This window comes from Anomalospiza imberbis, chromosome 1, assembly GCF_031753505.1.
Source record: "Anomalospiza imberbis isolate Cuckoo-Finch-1a 21T00152 chromosome 1, ASM3175350v1, whole genome shotgun sequence".
Classification (NCBI taxonomy): domain Eukaryota; kingdom Metazoa; phylum Chordata; class Aves; order Passeriformes; family Viduidae; genus Anomalospiza; species Anomalospiza imberbis.
The window spans coordinates 34804566-34828395 of NC_089681.1; the positions used below are offsets into that span (position 1 = coordinate 34804566).

At 34.8% G+C, this 23830-nt stretch overlaps 1 protein-coding gene and 1 long non-coding RNA gene across 2 annotated transcripts; one reads left to right on the plus strand and one right to left on the minus strand.

The window, feature by feature from the left end:
• Positions 1-1211: 1211 nt before the first annotated feature.
• LOC137472374 (uncharacterized) lies at positions 1212-12603 on the minus strand. Its single transcript, XR_010998137.1, has 2 exons — positions 12498-12603; positions 1212-2360 (listed from the first exon to the last, which is right to left on the minus strand). It is a non-coding gene; the product is annotated as an uncharacterized lncRNA (long non-coding RNA).
• On the plus strand, positions 1227-14088 carry PPP1R42 (protein phosphatase 1 regulatory subunit 42). The gene is made up of 7 exons (XM_068187381.1): positions 1227-1362; positions 2580-2746; positions 3188-3326; positions 5962-6078; positions 11126-11243; positions 12558-12686; positions 13868-14088. The coding sequence occupies exons 1-7, from the start codon at positions 1234-1236 to the stop codon at positions 14071-14073; spliced, it is 1005 nt and encodes a 334-aa protein (XP_068043482.1). The 5' UTR covers positions 1227-1233; the 3' UTR covers positions 14074-14088.
• Positions 14089-23830: the final 9742 nt, after the last annotated feature.

The window sequence follows — 23830 nt, forward strand, 5'->3', positions numbered from 1 at the left end:
TAGGTAGGAAGGAGCTGGGGGACCGCGGTGGGGAGAACTACCCGGCTTTCCCTCGCTTATTCTGCTGGGTTTGGAAGAAGGTCTGAGAAGGGGCTCTGAAAGGTGTTTTTTATATAAAAAGTAAGAAACTCACAGTAGAAAACAGGCAACCCACAATGTCCTTTCAGCTCTTCATCCCCACTTTTTAAAATAAAAGTTAAAAGCAAATCCCGTATGGATAAAGGACAGCTACTGAGCTTCAGATTTGTTTACTCAGAAAGGAAGTTTCTTCTACCTTCACAGCCTCGATCTTGGCTTTTCTTCGATTTCTCCTAATTGTAATGCTGGCAGGGAGGATTCTCTGTGCGAGGTTTAGCACTGGGATGCTTTTTGCTGTCTCCTCAGTTGTTCTGATACGCTAATGTGGGGCTTTTGTGTATGAGCTATAATACATAATATACATTGGTATATGTACTGGCTAAATAGGTGACCTTTCTGTTCTGAGTCATTAAGTTATATCCATTAGGGTATCTTTATCCCCAGATAATTTATGCATCTCGTTCAAGATTAGCCGCTTGCCTTCTTCCCTCTCCCCCATTCTGTCATTTATAAGCTCACTTATTTGAGCCAGAGTTTGGAAAAAAAAGTTGGTATTGTTGTGAGAGCCTCTATAATATGCCTTAGTGGGAAAAACTCACAGTTTTTGACTGTGCAGAACATGCATTTGTGTGCATGACAAAAGTGCTGCGCAGATATAAAAGAGTGCTGTAGCTTGATACCACCTCTCACAGCCTGTAAAACCTGTTATGGAGTCTCCTGTATTTTCTAATTTATAATCATAAGCTTCCACTAGCTAGCTACTATGTGTGAGAATTATGCCTGCTGTGGAGCATTGTGCTCATACTTCTATATGAAAAAGACAAAAACTAGGATATAATATTCTTAAGCAAACTGAATCAACAAATCAAATAGAAAAATGTTTTAAATATTTATTAGTACACCAAAAACTTGATAAAATATCAGCAATAAAAGGACTAGGATTTTATAAGCAACATAGTATCACTGTAAATGAAAAGGACATTGGTGAGGGTATGTCAGATTTGAAGTACACATGCAGTTTTGTTGAAGATCTGGGGTACAAGTAGTATAACATTTTCCTTTTTGTTTTTAAGGCATTCTATAATACTACATAGAAGAGCACGTGGAATACAGTATTAAAAGAAGCAGTAGAGCAGCTTGACCTATTACAGAACCATGGTTCAACTAACAATGGACCTAATTGCTAAAAAGGCCGGTCACAAAAATCGTAGTGAAGAGGATTTTGGACAATATGTGCAAAAATTAACTCATCTGAATTTGTCAGATAAAAATATAGATTCAATTGTAAGATTTATTTTTTATTATTCCTTTTAAACTGGCTACTCTAATGTTTTGTAGTTACTGTTATGATGAGGTGTTCATTGTTGGAGAGACAAACAAGGAAAGCCAAGTTTTACAAATTTATTAACTCACAGCACAATCTTTTCAATCTATCTGTGATTTATTCCTTAAATTTCAGAGGAAGTCTGAGAAAGGAAAGGAGAATTCAAGAACAGGAAATAACCCGAGTGAGTTAACAAATTTGGACTGGTGTAGTGGCTTTTCCAAATTAGCCAGGTTAAAAATATACCTTTTTTTTTTTAATTGCTCCCTGGGGCTTACTCATTTTAAAAATAATCCATGAGCTTTTTAGTTTTCAAAGACTAAACCTGCAAACTTAACCCAGTCCTCCTTCCTCTGAGGTTAATAATAGGAAATGTATACAAGTTTCAATAAGTTCTCAGTTAATTCAGATCCCCTGAAGATACTGAGTAAATTTGGAAACTGCTGAGCCCTGAACAACTGCATTGTTGAATGTGGTGAATTTCTGCTCTACAAGCGTGATTTCAGTCAAGAAGAAATAGCTTGTTCTGTGTGAACAGGTCCTGCCAACAAATGGGTTTATTGAGCCCACTCCTGTGCACAGCCATAGTGAGTTAGTGACTGGATCAGTCCATTTGATGAGGTCTGCTTCATCAGCTGCCCCAGCAAAGTTTTACAGAAACCTTCATGAGGAGTGGTCTTTTAGTTGTTTCATAGGAATATGTTCAAAGAAACTCAACATTTGAGTGTAAACTTGAGTTCAGAAATATATTAAAATAGATTGAAGTGCAAGGTTTTTGTAAAAACCAATAATTCTTTGCCAAGAACTGGTTTCCAGTTACATCAGTGCAGTTTAATGGAGAAAACGACACAAAAAATTGTGCTTTTCTGAAATCCATCTGATGAAGACAGGGAAGGGAATGGAATGAAGTCACACCGGATCTGCTGTATTTGCTGGTGATGCTTGTAGTCCTCAGATTCTGTATGGCAAAATAGCAATGACAGATTTCAGTCTTTAATCTGTAGATAACTGACAATATATAATAACTCTGTTTTTCTCAGAAAAATAGTTTTACAAAATGTTTACTGAAGGTGAAAATTTATAAATCATGCATCAGAACTTAAATATATGAACAATCAATAGCTTCCAGAAGCAGGCAGTGACTGAACATTAAGTAGCATGTTATTGTTTATTTCAGGGTGACCTCTCTTTCTGTAAAAATCTGAGAGTTCTGTATTTATATGATAACCAAATCAACCAAATCCAGAACTTGGACTTTGCTTCAAATATAACACACCTTTACCTTCAGAACAATCGTATTTCAAGTATAGAAAATCTCTCATTGCTGAAAAAACTTGAAAAACTGTAAGTTGAAAATAATGTATTTATTTTACTAGTAAAAAGAATAGTTATGACACTTAAGAATTTTTTTTAATTATGCAGCCATTAAAGTCCTTTAATCTCTTAAATTTTGCTTTTCAAATAGAAGTAATTGCTTATTGTTTTTTTATGAGCTGTTCTTTGATTAAAGTAATGACATATCATCTTGACATATATATTTCCATGTAAATTATTTTATTTTTTCAGTCTAATAATATTATTTATAGCAGTAGATAAAACTGCAAAAAACTGCTTGAATCGGTTAAGTGTATATACTACTTGTATGCTAGATTATTTACTTTATCTATCATAATTTCCAAGTATTATTCAATAATGCTTGGAAAATATTTTTCTCTATATATTGAAGCCTTGTGTTTGCTCTTACTTTCAAAGGATATTAAATCTATTTTGTGTTCTCTTCTGTAGGTATTTAGGAGGCAACTATATCACTGTAGTAGAGGGTTTGGATAAAGTAGGAGAACTGAGGGAGTTACATATTGAAAGTCAGCATCTCCCTCTTGGTGAAAAGCTTTTGTTTGATCCAGTATCTCTTAACTCCCTGGCAGTAAGTATATTTTGGGAATTACAATGAGCCAATTATCAGGAGATCAGTATTTTTAGAAGAAATTATTAGGAGTTGATCACTCTGTGTTTTCCTCCTTTGCCAATTGGTGGCATTATTTCAAATTCTACCAAGAGACTCCCACTTTAATTCACTTATAAGGCATCCAGCAAATTCTACTTCATGTTTTTTTCATTATGAAGGATGAAAATGAGAATCAAGAGAGAGAGGAATTAAGGAAGTATGTGGATGCCCTATACCAAGAGAATGTGAATAAACTAAAAAAGGGGGTGGAATTTATTACTTATTTTTCTTAATCTGTTTCATTTGTAGTGAATTAATTTTTTGATATTTCAGTGATTTGATTGGTATAGTTGTTTATTTATTGCCTTTTGTATTTCTGTAGAAAAATGGAATGGAAAAAAAAAGGCACAAACAGATTTTTCTTCCTGGATATTAAGAACAACACAATCAAAAGCATTCAGTTTTAGTTCTGCAGTTCTTCTATGTTGTGTTATGTCAAGAGTTCAGGAAATCTCTTTGAAATTGTCTTTCAATATGTCAATTGCTCCTAAAACATATAGTTGAAGAGGTTAAAAAGTAGGATTTATTTGCTAATGGATATAGGTTTTTCCTCTTGCTGTATCTCCCATAGTGTAGTCAGGGCTTGATGAGCCTTTTTTTGTGAAGTCGAAGAACTCACTAAAAAGTGAGATCTTTTGTTCACATGTATATCATAAATATTTGACCTAGCTCTATTTTTTCCTGTTTTGAGATTATGTAATCCAAGACACGTATTTCTTTTTTTCTTTAATAGAAATGAGTCATTACTGTGAGAGCACTTGTACTTTGTTCCTTCTATATTGAAGAAATTATCAAAGTAAAGGGAAATTTTACAGCTGTAACCTTCCCAGGATAATAACGTATAATGAATTCTTCCATGTTTTTTAGCAGCCTGGTCTAGATTTGTTTCTTTGTGGCTTTTATTTAAGGCCTTTTCATGTGGGTTTTGTTGTTGTTGTTGTTGTTTTCTATGAAAAAATTTTGCATTCTTGATGATGCAACATCTTTGTGGAGACTAAATAAAATATTCTATTTTATCCTTTAAGTGCTAAGTGTTTGGAGCCTTTTTAAGGCATCACTTTTTACTTCTTAATCTGTTTCTGTCTCTTTTAATGGTGTCAGAGATAAAAGAGATAAAATCATGAAGCCATATATCTCTGTGCGTACCACAGGCAAATGTTTTGATGATGACAATGTCATGAATCTGACAGAAGATTAAGTTTATGAACTGTGTTTATCAGGATGATACTGGTAATTTCCATCTGCAATGTAGGTCTTGGTCAAATTTTTGAAGGGGGTTAGGTTTCCTGTATAAACTGCTGAAATAGAGATTTTTTTCCAAATAATGGTAAGTCTTATGTTTTGTATAATTCTAAACTCACTGGATTAGGAGCAACTTTGTCATTTTCTAGAGATACGAACTTTTTCCTTTTATGTGAAACTACATTAGTATTTCCCAAGATAAACACCTGAAAGACATTTAGATTTTTATCTAAAATGTAAAGATCTCTGTAACTATTGTCTGTTTCAAACGGCAAAGTGCAATATGTGGCTCAGTACTGTTCCAGAGAAGGAGTAAGGATCAGAGGTATGGATACCAAGAGGTTTGTAGGATCAAGCCTGAGAGAAAAATAGTGTAGTCCAGCTGTTAAATGAGACTATGTGGGTAGCACATATGGGCTTCAGCTCTGCAGTTCAGATGCAGTCTTGGGGCCCACAGTATAAGAAGAACATGGACCTACTGGAGCAAGTCCAGAGAGGGCCAGAGAGGAGAATCAGAGGGCTGGAGCACCTCTCCTATGAAAACAGGCTGAGAGAGTTGGGGTTGTTCAGCCTGGTGAAGAGAAGGTTCCAAGGACACCTTATATCAGCATTTTAGTACCCAAACGGGGCTTATAAGAAAGCTGGAGAGGCACTTTTTACAAGGATGTGTTGTGATAGGACATGGGGTAATGGCCTGAAACTGATCAAGGGCAGGTTTACGTTAGCTATTAGGAAGAAATTCTCTGAAAGAAATTTTCACACAAAGAAATAGTGTGTGTGGTGAGACACTGGAACAGATTGCACAGAGAAGTTGTGGCTGCCCCATCTTTGGAAGAGTTCAAGGCCAGGTTGGATGCAGCTCTGAACAACGTGGACTAGTGGAAGGTGTCCCTGCTCATGGCAGGGGGCTGGAAATAGATGATCTTTAAGGTGCCTTTCAGCCCAAACCATTCTATTATTCTATAAAAAGGCAGTCAGTTTCAATGTATGTTTCATACTTCCAAAGTAGAGTTCATTGCACTTGCAGAACTCTGTAAAGACTTTGAACGTGTTTTAAAACACTCAAAAATTCTGTATTTACTAAGAATTTCTGAAATAATTGAGAATTTAGTTTCACTTCAAAACCAAAATAAATTGCATTTTAGGACAAGGTGGAACACCAACATAAAACAATCTCTGTTATGTGGAGGTGGTGTTTGCATGTTTCTCCTTCGTATGTTTGTTCATCTTTTAAGATAATTTTCTGTAATAATTTACAACTTGACTCATTCATGGCATTAAAAAAAATGTTTTTCTGCTTTTCTTCCTTCAGAAATCTTTGTCTGTATTGAATATCAGCAATAACAACATTGATGAATTAGAAGAACTGGCAGTTTTGGAAAATCTTTCTTATCTTAAAGCAGTCGACAATCGACTTAAACATATGAAGGTATTAAAGTAAATATTTGTTAAAATAAATATGGGTGTTCAGGAATTAGTCACATTCATCTTTACCACTAAATATATAACTAAAAAGAAATTTTACTTCTGCAGTTACTAAATCTGGCTTGTCAAGCATGCTGTCTTTTCTCATATAAAAATCTTACTGAGACTAAAAATGGAGAAGTATTTACCTAGGATGTAAAAATTTATAACTTTATTAATTAATACTGAAATGAATTGGCTGAAATAGTAACCCAAATCACCAAGACAAAATCTTGATTGAAATAAACTCTCCCTTTTCTGGTTTGCATAAACATTTTATTTCCTTAGTAAACTTAACTTTCATTGGTTAATAATTATTAAAATAACTATTCTTATTACTTCTGAGAACACATTTTTTAACAGATTGTTGAGAGAATTTGGCAATTCTCTTTACTAATGAGGAGATTGCAGTATTTTGTATGCATAACCTATCAGTTATCTAGATGAATTTACTCTATTTGAACTCTTCATTTTTTTTATACTGTAATATTAAAAAATGTTGAATGATACCCTTCTTTTTTACTACAGATCTATTAAAGCTTTGTACCTCAAGTCCTGGCTGGCAGTTGTGATTGAATTTACATCAAAATACAATTCATTTAGGCTTTTGCTGAATAATTAAATTCACATTGAATATATTGGTTACATAAAAATAGCAAAAAGCTTTTTTCAAATAGACAATCTCCCCAAATCTTCCCTTTTTAAAAGGAATCAATTTCTGAATAAAACATATTACAAAAAAGTGTATATTGGCTGTTTCTTTCTTATAAATAAAATATACTTTTTTGTGATGATCTTAAAAGAAAATTGTCATAGCCAAAAAAACCAATTAATTTTAAGAATGAGGATGCCAGTTTGGAGACAGCATTTTCACTATCTCTAGAGGAAAAGCCAATGTCCTCTGAAACAGAATAAGGAGAGGACAAAATTACTGCATTATTCAGTAACTGTGTATATATTATTTATTCTTTATTAAATTCCATTATTTAATCATCAGGAAAACCAGAATTACATTTACCTGAACCAGTCAGACCTGAAGATTTCTATGTTATATAGTCACAACTGTTGAAAAATTATACAAGTAGCATTTGAGTTTGCTATCCATTACACTCGTATTAAGCTCCAGTAATTTTGAAAGCGGCTGTTCTGTGTGTTTTCTAAACAATCTCCAAGTTTTGAAATTTATGGAAAAGGGTGTTTCTATTCATATCTTTGCAGACCTGAAAAATGTATGAATATATCAAGCGTGTTTAATATACAGTGTAATGCAGGTGGATATCCAGCTTTCCAGCTACAATTACTGAGCTTTAAGGGATTACATTTTGGTAGGCTTTAGTTATCACTAATATAAATTCTTAAATAAATAAAAACCAAACTGTTGGAAAAAGCATTAAGCCATGAAAAGTATTTTTTTAAAAGTCAGTTTTAACTCCATGTAAGAGGCTTTAGCTCACAGTGGACATCTAGCAGGAGAACAATCTTATACAGCCACTGACTGTTTAAAGAAATAGCTGAGGAAAGTTCTGAGTATATTTCAATTTTTTTCGCATCCCTGAATTTCATGATTGCATGGCATACATTGTTCTACAGTTGTGAAAGCTGCATGGATTTTAGGGGTATACAGTTCTATACCCTTAACTGGTTCTGCTGGCTGAACTTGTTACATGCAGCAAAGGCTCTTTCAATTCCCACACAAGCTGCCTCTCTTCTCCTTCCTCTTGCCCCTGTGTTATCAAAACTCTGATGCATACTTCTTTTTCATGCTAAAGCACTATATCCCCTGCTTTCCCATTCTTGCTTTGCCATCACTGCCATCAAGAACTTTCCCAGGAATGTCTGACATTGATCAGAGATTGTGGCAGTGCCACATGACAGAGAAGTGTTGGAGAGCTCTGTACCCAGCTGTGCTTCACCTGGTGGGAAGAGAAGCTGTAGAGGAGCTGCCTGTGTCTGAACAGGTCTGGAGAACTGCAGGACTAACATGGAATCTTTGAGAAAGAGGAAAATATGAAGGGCATAAGAAATGCATGAAATACCATCTTATGCAGACTTTTCTTAATTTTTTGTATTTAGTATAATTATTTTATATTTAAACATTTCTCTCAGTTTTTTCACTTTATTATGAAATCCCATATTCTTTTGCTTTCTTACCTGTGCTACTTTGATTTCAGCATAGTTGAAAATTAGGACTAATAAATTCAATAAATTCGAGCACTTAAGGTCGTGGCTAATGCAGGGCTTTGTTAGCATAATTAACAGACATCAAGGCATATGACCCTGTTTCACTCGACTGAAGTTTATATAATGCACTCTGAACAGTAGACAGATGAAAATCAAGTAATTTTTCTGAATTCATGCAAAATAACTATGACTAGCTACCACATGCAAAAAGTATGTCTCAGGTCAGTTATCAAGAATATAATTGATTTTAATAGAATTGGCTTTTCTTTGTTTTCTATTGCTTGCTACTTCATTTATTCATTGTATTGAGGTTCTGGTTTGCTTTAGTCAGGATCACAAAGTCTTCTAGACTGCAGTGTACTTGGGTTGGAATTAAGGAAGTTTTTTAAAACACTATGTCTATTAAAAAAACCCCACAACTATTCCTTTTTACAAAAAGTCAGAATATAATTTATTTATTAATTTCATTAGTTTTGGAAATAATATGAGTTATGTGAGTCTTTGGATAGATAGAAAAAAATATAACTAGAAATACCTGGAAAAATCTGTATTTCCCAAGTCTTTAATTTATTCAACCTCTGCCCAGTATTGATTATGACAAGAGGATATCACAAAAGATGAATTCATTCACTTTAGAATTGCGTCAGGAACAAGAGAAAAATTATAGATTTTCTCAAATAGATTATGACAGGTAATCAAACTGGTGACAAATGGCTGTCTGTAGATGTAGCTGGGGCAGTTGGATTAGACGTTTCCAATAAAAACTGGAGCATACTGGTCAAATACCAATTCTTAAATGGCCACTGTTAATTGGTAAGAAAGTTATTGCCAGCACTACAGCTGCCTACTCAGGCACTTGCCCTTCCCCCTCCCCTCCCTCCCCGATGGAATATAATTTGCTCGTCAGTATTTTGTAGCAGACCTCAAAGTGATAGCATGACATGATCATTTATCAAACGGAGCCTGCCCAGAAGAGTGTCTGGTCCCTTTAGTACAGCTTATTGAAAGGCTGGGAAGTGAAAGCACTTTATTAGAGACAGGAAGGCAATGAACAACTAGAGCGTATCGAAAGGGTAATCATATTTCAGCACAGGATTAGTGTGGTCTTAGATAAACATATACTGGAGTAAGCATGTTCTGGGTCATTTATCAAGTAAGTAACAGCTAACAAAAATCTACAGGACTCTGTATACATTCATCAAAGTTAAACTGTATACATTTTGTTTCAGTAATAGACAACTTTGTGTTGCAAAACTATTACTTGGAAAAATTCTTTCTAATGAAATCTAGAATACATTACAGACTTCAATGATAGTATCTGAATGCTTAGGATAAATAAATATACTTGCTAAATGATTTTTTTTTAATAAGTCTAGCCTAAAATATGTTGCCCCTAAAGTCCTGTTTGTGATTAGCACCTAAGCTATGGGGGTTATCACATTTCTATCCTGATACATACTGATTAAGCTTTGCTGAATTAACATTATGAGAATTATTAACATTTCTTCATGTGGACTAGTCCTCAGAGTTTCTTGCATTGTTTTATCAGTCTTGATCCTCACAGAACCAGACTTTTGCTCTCTGGTTTTCTAAAAATACATTTTTATCACTGAGTAGCAATAGATGATATCACCATCATCATAGATATACCAAAAATTATATGGTTTGGAGGTATAAGGCTGTGCTGCCACTTTCTCTTCCACATGATTTTTCTAAACATGTATTATATAACCAATAGGATATTTCCAAGAGGATTTTCTACCAAGGGAGATGAGCCAGCAAAAGCAGAATTCTCCTGCATGTGTTACCCAAGCAATTTTCTAAATTTGAAGGAGCTAAGAGATATCTACATTGCTAGAGGCTTCATTGTTGGCATCAAGCTACAAAGTTTTACACACTCTGCAGTTTAGAATCCATCACAGCATGATCAGTAGAATTTTCCAAATTATTACAACAGTAGAACATAAATCCTCTCCCCTATTTATACCTATTGTCTTGAATCCCTCCTTAAGCTTTTCACACATACGAGGAAAACCTGTCAAGAATGAGAGTTAAATGAAACTTTGGAAAGAAAGTATTTCAGAAAGTAAGGTGTCTGAGTAGAAAGGACCAATCTGATAAACTTTGCATGTTTTCGACTTGAATTTATTGTATTTGAAAGACAGAGTACTTTCATCTAGGTCATACTGCCCCTGGGTCACCAGACAGAAACAGAGATGGAGAAAGGTGTATTTCACTAATTTCACTATGTAGGCCAATACTGTAACTGACCACCCACAGTTAGGTAAGGGGGGATTACTGTTTCTCCTGTAAAATACAGTCCTACATGTATATAAAGAGAGAGGCAGTCCACTGTGGATTGCATGGTTTTTAGCGCTTTTTTTTTTTTTCTAGTCTGTACTTTATCTGTATAAAGTATTTATTCTTCCACACACTGATACACTTAAGGGCTCTGTAAGACCTTGGGGATGCATTAACATTAACACACATTGTGTATAATATGAATTTTTTCATTGGTAGTTCCTGGGTTTTAGGTGCTTATCAGTGGGATTGAAGTGGTAATTTTCCATAGCTGGCATTACTGTATCCTTAAAAATACAGCATATTCCAATGTCAGTTTCTTCTGTGCAATTTTGATATATTCTGGGGATGCTGTGGACCACTCTGTTTGAAAGTGCACATTCTTAATGTGCATAATACATGTGAATAGTCTCATTTAAGCTATTTCTGTGTGCAGGATTTGGGCCTGGCTGAACAAATCACATTACTGTTGAATTTTACTCTGGAGGGGGAAACATAATCACAATGTTCTGTTGTTGTTTCAATTGCAGGATCTGGAGGCTGTATTAAAAAAATGGACAAAGCTACGCAGAATAGATCTTAGAGGAAACCCCATCTGCCAAAAACCAAAGTGCAAAGATAGGATTATAATACAGTCACTGACTTTAGGTAAAAAACTAAATCCATAGCCCACCCATAACCCCCACTCTTTTAGGAAACAACTGAAAAATTAATTGTTCTGGAGTAGTGCTATGCATGTAAACACAGCTACAGATATTTCTGACAAATCATGAATTTTTAATTTATGTAGAAAGCTAAAACTGTTTATGTAATCAGCTTCACAAGCCATCTTGTTTGGCTTTTGGTATTAGTAGTAGTAATTATTTGGTTTTTAATAGATGATTGGTGAGATTATTACAAGACAGTTTTTTGTGTTCATATTCCAGATGTTGTGAAACTGATTTTCAAAGATCTGTTTCATCTATTCCCCTATGAATTTGTAGTAGCTGCTAAAATGTTTTGGTTGTACAGTGGTAGTTGGGCAGATCTCACCTTACTGTGTTTGAATTTGTCATACAACATTCATCCTTAAACTTTTATGCAGTTCACACTTATGTTGTGAATGTATTTGTTAATCTTAACCCTTATGATGCAGTTTATATTATTATTTTGCATAAAATTTTACCATGAAAGGAAGAAATTGATTCTTCTGTATCTAAATAGTTATACTTTATATTTATCTAAATATATATACTGTATTTAAATATTTATAAATATTTTAATATAAATATTTATACTAAAATCTGCTAATTTTTTACTTTTTTGGATAAAGGTGGCAATTATTTTAAAGTTATAATTACAGAACTTGTTTTTTCTCAGAGCACAAAATACTGGCCATTTAGAAAAAGCCTATCTGCACAATGAAAACAAACGTGCCTTAGGACAGTTCTAATGCAACCTAAATTTGTGGCCACATGAGGTATTTCATTTGGGCTGGCTCAAAATGTAGATGCATCCAATGAATCATAGAGCATAAGGTTTATGGCACCTAAGAGAGTAAAGTTAACCTTAGAGAGGCGAATCTGTGTCACCGTCTCCATGAGCAGTAGAATTTCTTGATTGCTAATACGTGCTGTTTCCCTCTCCACCTGGATTTCTGCATCTATCTATACCCTGTGTAAGAGCATGACTTTTCTGCAGAACGTTATAGAAAGTCTTACATGTTAACCAAATGTGAAATATGTGTATTTCCCTTGAAATTTATAATAACTGTAGGGGTTTTTTTGTAATTAAGACACGTTAACTCTCTCTTGCAGCTTGAATATGATTATCAGTCTTTAATGGGTATTCTTTTCTTTACCAAAATACTAGAAAAAGAAAAAAAGACTTGAAGAGGATTAATATAGAGCCAATGCACATTACCTACAACTTTGTATAGCCCTTTAGTTCACTTTGTATCAGAGAAAATGTTCTCTTTTGCAGAATCTCTGGATGGGAAAGAAATTCAAGAAATGGAAAGACGTTTCTTAATGAATTGGAAAGCCTCCAGAGCTGCCAGGAAAAAAAGCAATGAAAGAATGACTGATGAACATGCAGCCTATGTAGAATTTTGTAAGCAAACTAATCAATTACTTCATGCTTATTTAAAACTTACAAAAATCATAAAATTACAGCAAAAAATAAATATACTAAGAATTGTTTGTAAGACACTTGTACCAGTGATGAGTCCAAAAAACTTGAGTAGACTTGAGCTTTTCAAATATAAAATTTATTTTAAAATTTTATATAGAATTTAATTTTAGCACTATTTCATATATTGTTTTTTTCCTCACATCCCAATCTCCCAGAATTATAGAAAGGGGTAGCTAGTGCATTTTGATTGTGTAAATACTCACATTTACTTCCATATTTTAAAAATGTTGGGCATTCTAGAATAAATATGCACGAAATATATCAGACTTTTAAAATCTATTTGTTGATACTTATTTAATCTCTGTATATTGTCAGTCCTTTTAAAGGCCTTTGCAAAATACATGTCTAGCAGAAGTCCAAGTTTCAAACTTGTAAAGAAAAAAAATGCCTGGGAGGTAAAAAAGCCTTTTTGAGGTTTAAAGGCAACCTGTTCTTCAAATGGGAAAACAAATTAGTTTTGAAACTCAAGCAAAACCTGAAATACAACTTTGAAGTTTTTTAAAAATGGTGTGAAGGTAGTGCTTGTTGCAGAGCTGACTGCAGGTTAAAACATAAATGACTTAACAGCATTTCTTGCCATCTTGCAGGACTTGGATACAGACATTCAACTTGAAATTATTCAAAATGGTTTGAATTACTATATTTATAAAATAAAATTGGGGGCACTAACACTGTTGCTTTTGGAAGATAAATTAATATGTTATTTTTGAAGACATGAAGGCTGATGTTCTGCCTGCCAGCACCAGCCCTAAAATAGTTGGAAGCCATATGTAAATGGCAATGGCTTTGAAATGGTCTTCTGAATAACTCCTGATATAAGAAGGTGCTATGTTATTGAATTTACTCCCTTTCAAATAACTCTACCTGAATGGGAATACCTGTTTTAATATTCACCTTCATCAGTGTTTGCAGTACCTTCCATAACTCCATTCAAAGTTGTCCATTCTCAGTTATCAAATTTGAGGTATTTTACCTTAAGGATCATTACACTGTTTTCTATAACAAGATATATTGGAACATGTGATCACACGGAATATTAAATACATATGGTTTGACTTGAGATATTGAATTAATCCTTTTTTTCTTTTTGTTTTCTGCAGCTGACTCTGAAACACCTTATTTGACCATTCCTTTTCACCCCAGTCACTCTGTGAAAGAAAAACCAGATTTTTTAGATTTGGCTCACAAGCAGAAAGTTGAAAGAAAACCTCTGCCAAGAATCTATGAAAGTAGTAAGATGAAAACTCAGGTGTGTTTCTCAAACTACTTCCTTTTAGTAATATTGGTTATTGCTTGTTGGAAATAATTCTTTTTAACCATGTTATATTTATTGTCTTTATTTCTTTGAAAGACAGGATAATAGGTTTCCGTTTCTGGTTATAAATCAGTGGACTAGCTAATAGCAGTAACTTTAATATTACTAGTTTCTGTCATATGCATTTAATTGCAATCATTTTCCACAAAGGTAAAATAATGCTGAAGTTAATTCTCAGAAGTAAGCTAAGGTGTGAGGACCACTGGTGAAGGCTGATGCAGTGCACAGAATCATCTGGAGAGGGAGAAACAATCAGTTTTCATCATTACAGCTTACTTCTAACAACCATGCTCCAGTTTCACCTGTGGCAATAGGATGGTTAAGTATTTGGGACCTAATATCTCCTCCCAGATTTTTAATGCTATTTTTAACCTAACAGTTTTATTACATATCAGCTGAACTGGCCAACAAAAAAACTCCATCATTTATACAATGCTGTCGATAAAATAAATAAGTACATGCAATTAACACAGGTATTTTTTTGTAATTAAATTAGTAAATGTAGTATTCTATTTTACATTCAAGTTAGAATTTAATAGTATGTTTGACAATTTAACTGAGCAACATTTAATGCTATTTTATTTTTGACAACTTACCACTTTCCATTCTATGAGTTTTGTTTCTTCTGATTATTTGTTCTGATTTAAAATAGCTGCTTTTCTGTTGAGAAGGTAAGAAGAATTGCAAAAAATAAAGCTGCTCTCTTTCAAATAATAGTTTTTGTTCATCACGTAACAATGGATATATTCTGGCCTAAAAAAGAAACTTAATTTGTCATATATGTGCCTGTTATTGAGCTTTTTTCTTTCTCAGAAAGCACAAAGCAGTGGAGCAGTTAAAAACAAGAACTGCAGGAACAATGTATTCATTATTATAAAAAGTAATACTGTTAGTACTGCTATAGTAGTACCCTATTATTTTCCAATCAATAGTACAGGCTTCTGAAATTTAGAGGCATACAGACTAATACTCATGCCATATAAAAGTTGGGGGTTTTTTAATTCTATTGTAAGATGGGTTTGTCCACATGCTCAGTGTTCTGTTATCTTGCATGTCATCTCTATTAGCATCCTGTCTTTTGGGCCAAGCTGAGTAAAACTGTGCTTTGCATTTACCATTCCCCTGAGTCCTAAAAAAGAATGGAACATGCGTGTACAATATCTTTTCTGCTGTAAGACCTTCTGCTATTCCCTTTGAGACAAAGCATTCTGATTCTGCTTTACTACGGTAAAAAGTTGTCCAATTGTTGAGCTTCTTCGCTTGGCAAAATATTTTCTCAGTATTAAAAATCTGGAATACAATCACAGCTCTGTTGAAATCCCTTTGGACCCAAGAAAGGCAAAGAGAGCACCTTCCATACTTGGTTGAAATAAAATGTCTATATTTTTATTAATTTACATTTGTAAATTAAACAATTTAAGTGATTTTTTTACTGTTAATCTAGTAGATTTTAGTCTGATTTGACAGAAAGGTTAGAAGAAACTGCAGTCAGATGACATGCATTTAATATTTTCTAAAAACTTTTATCTTAGAGGCCGAGGGTTGCTCTACCTTACAATTTTATGTAATCAGTAATCACTGATCCTGAAATGTATTCTAATCTTGCTAGTAGAGGAATTCCATAGAAACCAAAGAGTCTTGGGAGTTAAAGTTTTGTGAATTCTTTAGAACATTTATTGGGAAAAAAACCCCAAAACCTCAAAAAATAGAAATATTCGTTCTCAGAGCTTATACAGATACAAAAAAAAAGACAAATCATAGTATTCCCTTGCCAGATCCACTAATTAGGGATATACATGAATGTGCCCACAAGTAAAGGAAGGAAACATTTTCAAACTGAACAAATACCTGTATTGTTTAATTGAAATTCAGTATAGGACCAAAGAAATTAGTGGGTTTTAATCCTAACCTCTGTGTTAGTCAAATAAATTATTCCAACAGATGTTTCCTCTTTCCCTATACATACTAGGTGATGTTTGACCTTGGAAACTGACAAATAGGCATTAAATACCTTTCTAACATACATCTAAGATCCACTGAGGATTGCATGCAGCTTGAACAATGAAAAAAGCCACTTCTTACTAGATTACTAAAATATGTCATTAATCTTTCTTTTTTTGATTATATAAAAACAATAGCAATTTTATATTGAATTTTAAGTTTGTTTTGAACATTCAGAGAAAATTATGGATATTGGCAGGAAGTAATTAAAAGAAACCAAATCACTTAACTATTTTAAAGATACCTAATACCTTCCAATGGGATACACCATTATTAACGTTCCCTGAGTAGAGAAGTTGTTGAAATTTTGATGTTGTAAACTTAATCTGTAACCAGCAGTTTCTGCCCCCATTGCCTTACTCATGGAATTAAATATTGTGGTAGGTATTTGTAGCAATTCAGAATGTGGTGGGAAAGTCACCTTTTGTCCCTCCATTGTATGTTATGGGATTAGCAGTGTGGAAATTTCTTTAAATTATACAGTCAGCATGTAATAAATACTCTGGATTGTGCCAACTAATCATAAGCCACTCTGCCGCCACCATGCACATCATGTATATTTCCAGTTCTAGTCCAAAAGGAAGGAAGTTGCAGTGAACAATGTTAGTTCTCCCTCTTCTTAGGCAGATGCTTGTATGAACATTGTATTTAATTAATATTTATCAATGCCCTGAGTTGCAGTGATGTGTATGGTCTGAAATCTACACAGGATAATGTATATTTGATAACAGGTATGAATGTGCATGTTCTGCATGTTTTTGTTTTTATGAATCTAACTAGTATTTTAATACATAGTATTATCACGGCCTATTATATGACAGGTTTTTGGGGCAAAATGATACTGAGACTATAATGATATATACCCAAAACATAAGCTTTGCAATCACACACTTCACATTCCAGAATATACCTGTCTTATTTGGGAGGGAGGTGGGGAAATACATTACCTCTGGGTTACCTAATTCTTGTTTGCTTACTGAATATCAATTTCAGGAGACATCTGAAAATTCAAAAATAAAAAATATCCTCAGTCTTAGCTGCAGGAGAAGGAGAAATACAGATATAAATTATAAACCAGGGCAGTTTTAGCTGTGCACACTCGAGTTGGTTTTAGCAGCAAAGAGCTTACAAGCACTCCAAAGGTATTCAGAATTAGATGCATTAAATACTTAGAGATACCAGCTGAAGCACTTTGCCAGAGCCGAGAGCATGCTTAGAGACCAGACATGGAATGCCTTTTCCAGCAGCCTGTCTGACTGCGTTGAAGGAAAAATGTAAACACCTTCTTAGTGAGGTCTACAAAGTATCAATCAGCATTTAGTGCTGAAGGCCGGGGAAGAGAAATGTAAGGAATTTACTTGCCGTTGAATTATTCAACCATGACATAGGATATGAAAGGAGTCACCACAATGCTAGATAAAGTGTAAAGAGTTAAAGAGATAAAATGAAGTTCTGAAATTAAATAGGGTTGCTGAAGCAGAGCCATTTGAATGAAGGTCAGGTATTAGAAGTTTCTGGTTACTGTGGTCCATGTAAGGTCTCAGCAGGCAATTCAGCCAGTTGTAGTGGTTGGTTCCCTTTTTTTTTTTTTTTTTTTTTTTTTTGGACAATATGCTTTTACTACCTGTAAAAGTTAATGTAAATACTTTTGCAGAGACACAATTAATATTACAGTAATCTTCAGCCTAGTGGTATTTTTGGTATGCATGTTTACAGCCTTGCTGAATGTGGTGCTGGATGATTCTCCCCATGATCCATCATACTCTGTTCAGAAGGAAAAATAAAACTGTCATCACAAACATACAAGACACAAACAATAGCATTGTCTTCTGTCTAAATTTCTTTCAGTAGTGGTAATTTAAAAAAAACAAGAAGAAGTAGGTCTACTATATGCCAAATCTGTAGTACTTAACACTGCCATGTCATCCAGTGTCCTAAAGGCTGTGATAAAAGGCATGCCTTTTTGCCCGTGCCCTGCCTCAACACCCAGTTCTCTGTGCTGCTGCCTGTGCCCAAAGCTGAGGAGGAGTAAGGATCTAAGCCACGCTGGCGGAACACGTGCACTGATAGACCCCCTGTGCCCTTGAAAAGAGTACATTTTTTTCAAACCAGACAGAAAGCACATTTGCTGGTGAGCAGATTGCCAGCTAGACTATGCATACTCCTACATGTCTGGCTGACCAGATAGAGCATAGACACATTCTTGATGGGCAATCTGGCAGGAGCACATTTGCTTGCAGTAGTCTGCTCCCTCTTCCAGGAGATAGGAGCTCTTTCCTAGACAGCTCCTCCATTTAGAAGACCAAATGGCACATGTGACTTGTCAGCCACTAGGTGGTCAGCAACCTACCAGGGCACTTCTGGGGCTGCAGGTTGTCAGATGCTCTCAAGAACATTGAAACCCAGATTGTCTGAAACCTTCTACATAAAATACATGAGTATTTAGAATGCTTTAGGTTGGGAGATCATTGAGTCCAACTGTAAGTCAGTAACATTTTAAACAGAATGCAGAATGAGAGGGGACTACTTAGTGATAGTGTGAGTTGCGTCTTGTAAATGTGTCCATCAAAACTGTATCAGAAATGAAATACTATTTCAGGATGGTAAACAAAAAGCAAACTCAGATCTTTGCCTAGCTATTTTTCAGGTGTTACTTGTTCACCTTAATAGTTACTAGATAAATGAAACATTCAGTATGCAGTATTTATTTTTTTCCTATCCTTAAATCTTTGTTGTCAGTACTTTAAGAATACTGTTGAGATAAAACCTCAAAACTTCATAACATTTTTGGTCTTCTGTATTAGCATTGCACATTTTTATTGTGTAACTGACTGACAAAATTATAAATATCACTTTAATAACACAAATATGAATCTAATTAGAAATTTTTTAAAGAAGTAATGCTGTGTTTTTAGGTTTTTAAAATACATAATTGCATGGCAGTTGGAAAAAGTAATTTGAGGTTAAAATAAAGACTCTTGCTTGAATAGGAATATATAAATAAATTCTGTAATTTCAGTATAGTTCTGCTGCAGTCAGTTCCAATAATCTAATTTACTGCAGTGTTATAAACACTCTTTCAATATTTGCCTTCTTGTATCTGGTCACATATTATATAGGCACACTCCCTTCTCTGAAAAGTTGAAAGCAGCCGCTTGTACAAACCTGAGGTGAAAACACAGTCACTGTGCCCTCATCCAGCATGATGAGCTACTACATTTTGGAAGACAGCACTGCAACCTCTAATTCCTTAGTAGCAGCTATACCTCCTGGAATTCACTTCCAACATTTCGAATGTATGCCATCCAGTTGCAAAGACTTGGATATATAAGATTTACCTTAGTGGTTCCTAAATCGGTCATCATCTACTGTTGATAGAATTTCCCCCCACCAAAAACTGTTCCTAGGACCTAAGAGGTGTGAGACCAGGCCTTACTAGTAAAGATTCCAATGCTTTTAGAACTTACGCAGTTCTGTTGGTGTGTTAGAAGTACCAAAAGGAAAAAAATTAGACATCACTGCCCAAATGCCTTCCCTTGATAATGCTATTACCATAATCAGAACATATGTAAACATACAGTGTTTGAGTTACTGATCTAAATCTTATATTTGAACTTTTAATTAATAGCTGATGAAAAAATCCTATTTTTTCTAATGCTGTATTATTTCCTTCTATATGCAGTTATAAAGCAGTACACAGCACTGCCTGTGATACAGTTTTAAAAGCCATACAGTTCAAAATTTCTGAGATAGACAGGGGAAGAAAATAGCCAGAAAGCTGTCAGTGTTCAAGATATGCCTATTGATTTTTCAGGATGAGGTTTCAGATGTGATCTGTTAATATGGGAGAGTATGTGATTGTATTCAGAGTGTAACTGGTAACATTTAAGTGCAACTGAAAGGCTCTCTTCCCTGATTTTCTTGTTTTTTATCTCAGTGTGGTGTGCAGAGTAGCTCTCTGCACACCAGAGCTCTGAGGCAAAATGATTAATTATGTGAACCTGATTATTTACAGTCACAAAATTATAAATGCTCTATATTGTAACTGGAAACAATACTTCTTACTTTTCACTTTTTACTTTGCTAGGGAAAAAAACAGTGGGTTTTTTTTTTTTATCTTAAGTCACTTGGCCTTGAAAAATTCTAGGAATTCCCTGCTAAAAAAGTTGTATTTGAACCTTACCTCTTCAATCAAACTACACTGTAACCAGACACTACAGAAATGACTGACTACATCTTTCTGTTCTCTTAATTCTGAGCAGAATTAATTGCTGCATCAAAACCAAGATAAATCCAAGCCAGCTGTGAAATTATCCATATAATAGACTAATACTTTAAATCAAAAAGAGTTTTGAATCAATAAGCTCTTCCTTTCTTGGAGAGTTAATATGTTAGACTGCCATAGTAACCACTGATTACATGTCCAGTAAAGTTGGGTATAATCACTTACACATAGTTTGTAGGAAAATGTTTTGGAATAAAACACTGACTCTTATTTGTTTTCATTTATATGAGAAATTGCTTTGATTATTAATAAGATTTTTTTCTTACAGGACTTGAAAATTAAAAGTATTTGATAGACATTTATGTAGGAAAAAACGCCAATACCATTTTTGTCCATGGAAAAAGTCATTTTTGTAATAAAGGGATGTACAACACCCCAAATAGACAGATTCTGTCAATTCAGGATATTCTGGTTCCAGGTTTGGCACTGAGAAGAAAAACAAAAGGACTTTCACTGCAACAGCCAATAATCTTGCAATAGTTAAAGATCTTTTTTTCTAATCAGCAGCACTTGATAATACTGCTTATAATTTTTATAGAAATGTTGAGTGCTCCCAGGAAGTGTTAATGACAATGGGAGCAATGGGTGCTTTTTCATGTGGTTGTGACATGAAGATCTTACCTGTGTCCTCTGATCTCTCTGATGTAGGTTGAGGAGGAATCTGAAGTAGCAAGAGAATTGATTGAATTCTAAAAGCCAGAAGTTACAGGATGTGAAGATTTGGCCATTATTGATTTTCTTTTTCTCCCTCAAAGCTTACAAAGGAAGATACTGGTGTCCCTTTGAATATGTTGTCTTTGTCTTTTTATTCTCAAAACCAGACAAAATTAAGTATGTTGTACTTAACACTGCTTTCTAAGAACATTGGGAAAAATAAGAGGATTGCCTATCTATTTAGAAGCAATGCTTTGTCTCAAAAGCATGTAAAAACATCAGCACATGCTAGGTTAAATTGGTTGCCTAATTTTTAAGCTTCCTCAAGAAATGAACTGGTTTTAGCCAGTGCCTTACTTAGCAGCTGTTCCCTTCCCTATATGGTACTCAGCAGTTGTGAGGAAGCGTGTTCACAGTAGAGTCATGGAGTCATTAATGTTGAAAAAGACCTCTAAGATCATGCAGTCCAGCTGTAAACACTGTCATTTTCACCACTAAATCATGGTGTGGTGAACACCAAACCACACATCTATACATTTTTTTAACACTTCCAGGGATGGTAATTCCACCATTTCCCTGGACAGCCTGTTCCAATGCTTGACCACCCTTCCAACAAAGATTTTTTTCTCAACAGACAATCTAAACCCTCCCTGGTGCAACTTCAGGCCATTTCCTCTTGTGCTGTCACTTGTTACGTCAGAGAAAAAACCAGCCCTCACCTGTCTACAACCTCCTTTCAAATAGAAATAAGCTATTAGCACATGATTTTTGAGAAGATCTGTAGTCCTAAAAAATAATTTCCATCATTTGGATTTTTCCAAGTTCTGGTGAATAATGTGGAACAGTTAGCAGAGGGGGCATGACAAGATTAGTGTTATCTGTGCTGATTAATTTTTTTATTGGGAGTATTGTTCATTAATTTAACTTCAAATTCTGTTAGTTTGGCTGCTTTGCACTAGTTTAAGTAATTAAATAAATGCTTGAGAGTTCTGATACAGGAAAATTCTAATCCTACAGGTAAGGAAAGGAAAGCCCAGATTACAAATTGCCCCTGGGAAAAGACCTTTCCTAATGCAGTTTCTCTGTATAAATAGCAGCTCAGCATCTTGTGCTTACAGCCCTCTCTGAAATAAGAAAGGAATTTTTCCTGAATAAGGAAATCAGGATCTGTCTTTTTGCATTGAATGTTTTGTGTATTTTGTGAACATTTATAAAGATAATTTGGTAGAGATGATTAAAATATATTTAATTTCTGCATGCATTCTCCCCTTGAATAACAAGATCTTCATCTTCCTTATAAAGATTTCCAAAGCTAAGCTAGTAAATGAGAGGTACTGCAACACTGAGGTGCCAATGTTTCTGTTAAAGTGCTGTGATTTAACCCCAGCCAGCAGCCAAGCCCCATGCAGCCACTCACTCACTCCCCGCATTGGGATTGGGAAAAGAATAGGAAGGATAGAAGCTGGAAAACTCATGGGTTGATATAAGGACAGTTTAATAGGGAAAGCAAAAGCCACACGTGTAAGCAGAGCAAGCCAAGGAATTTAGTCACCACTTCCCATAGGCAGGCAGGTGTTCAGCCATTGCCAGGAAACCAGGGGCTCATCACATGCTACGGTTACTTGAGAAGGCAAACACCAAACATCCAAATATCCCCCTGCTTCCTCCTTCTTCCCCTACTTCAGATACATGAACATGATGTCATATGGTATGGAGTATTGCTTTGGTCAGTTGGGGTCACCTGTCCCAACTTACCACATTGTCAGTTCTCATGTCCCCAGTCTCCTCACCAGCATGGTAGTATGAAAAGCAGAAAAGGCCTCGTGTCTGTGCTAGCTCTGTTCAGCAATAACAAAAACATCTCCAGATTATCAACCCTGTGTTCAGTACTAATCCAAAATACAGCCCCATACCAGCCATTGTGAAGAAAATTAACTCTACCCAGCCCAAAGCAGCATATAAGGCTGGTGAGTCATTTGCTTTCAAAATAAGAACATTCCAAACATGAAATAAAGCTCAGATGTGTAGCTGTTAGTCCCTTACTGAAATCAGTACTAACCAAGTACAATACTTCTTGTTCTAGCTGAAGTCATCAATGATATTCAGGTCAAGAAGGACAGAAAAGCATACATTAAGAAGTTGATTCTTTAGCAATTTCCAGAGAAGAATGTCAATAGTGTTGATGAACATGTTCACGGTGTCATCAAAGCAGCACATTAGGAAGTTGCTGCCTGATTTCTATATTGTGGTCTTGTCTTTGCATCTTACACTTCCCTCTGCCTTACACACACCCATTTAAAACTATTTAATGGATTGTTAGTATTTGGTAATGTGGGTTATACTGTGTAAGCCACCTAGAGCATGGCATATTTTTCATAGGTTCTGAGTATTTCTGGATTAAAGATTTTAATTTCTTGTATGGTAAATAAAACATTGAACACCTGAATTAATTACTCCCAATGCAACGTATGCCATGAGGTTTCACACAGAGAATCCCACAGTCAAGTAACTCAAGTCTAGCTAAAGCAAAGCCCTAAGAAACACTGGTTAGAGTGTTAGACCTCGTTACCCTGGTCTAACACTTATGTACACACAGAACACCTCAGAATGGAGCCCTTCTGATACATATTTTAAAAGTAATTTTAAAAGTAATTTTTAGAGTAATTACTACTGAGAAAATGCTTTAAGAAGTGTATTGACACATTGTAATATGGCATATTTAACATAACTGTGAAATATGCTATGGTTCTACAGTACATTATCAATATGGCATTTGAAACAAGGGAGGGAAAGTATTTAATTAGAAAT

Coding starts and splice junctions, on each gene's coding strand:
- PPP1R42 (XM_068187381.1), top strand. CDS start 1,234: ATGGTTCAACTAACAATGGACCTAATTGCTAAAAAGGCCGGTCACAAA. Junction 2,747..3,187: donor CTGAAAAAACTTGAAAAACT/GTAAGTTGAAAA, acceptor TCTCTTCTGTAG/GTATTTAGGAGGCAACTATA. Junction 3,327..5,961: donor TATCTCTTAACTCCCTGGCA/GTAAGTATATTT, acceptor TTCTTCCTTCAG/AAATCTTTGTCTGTATTGAA.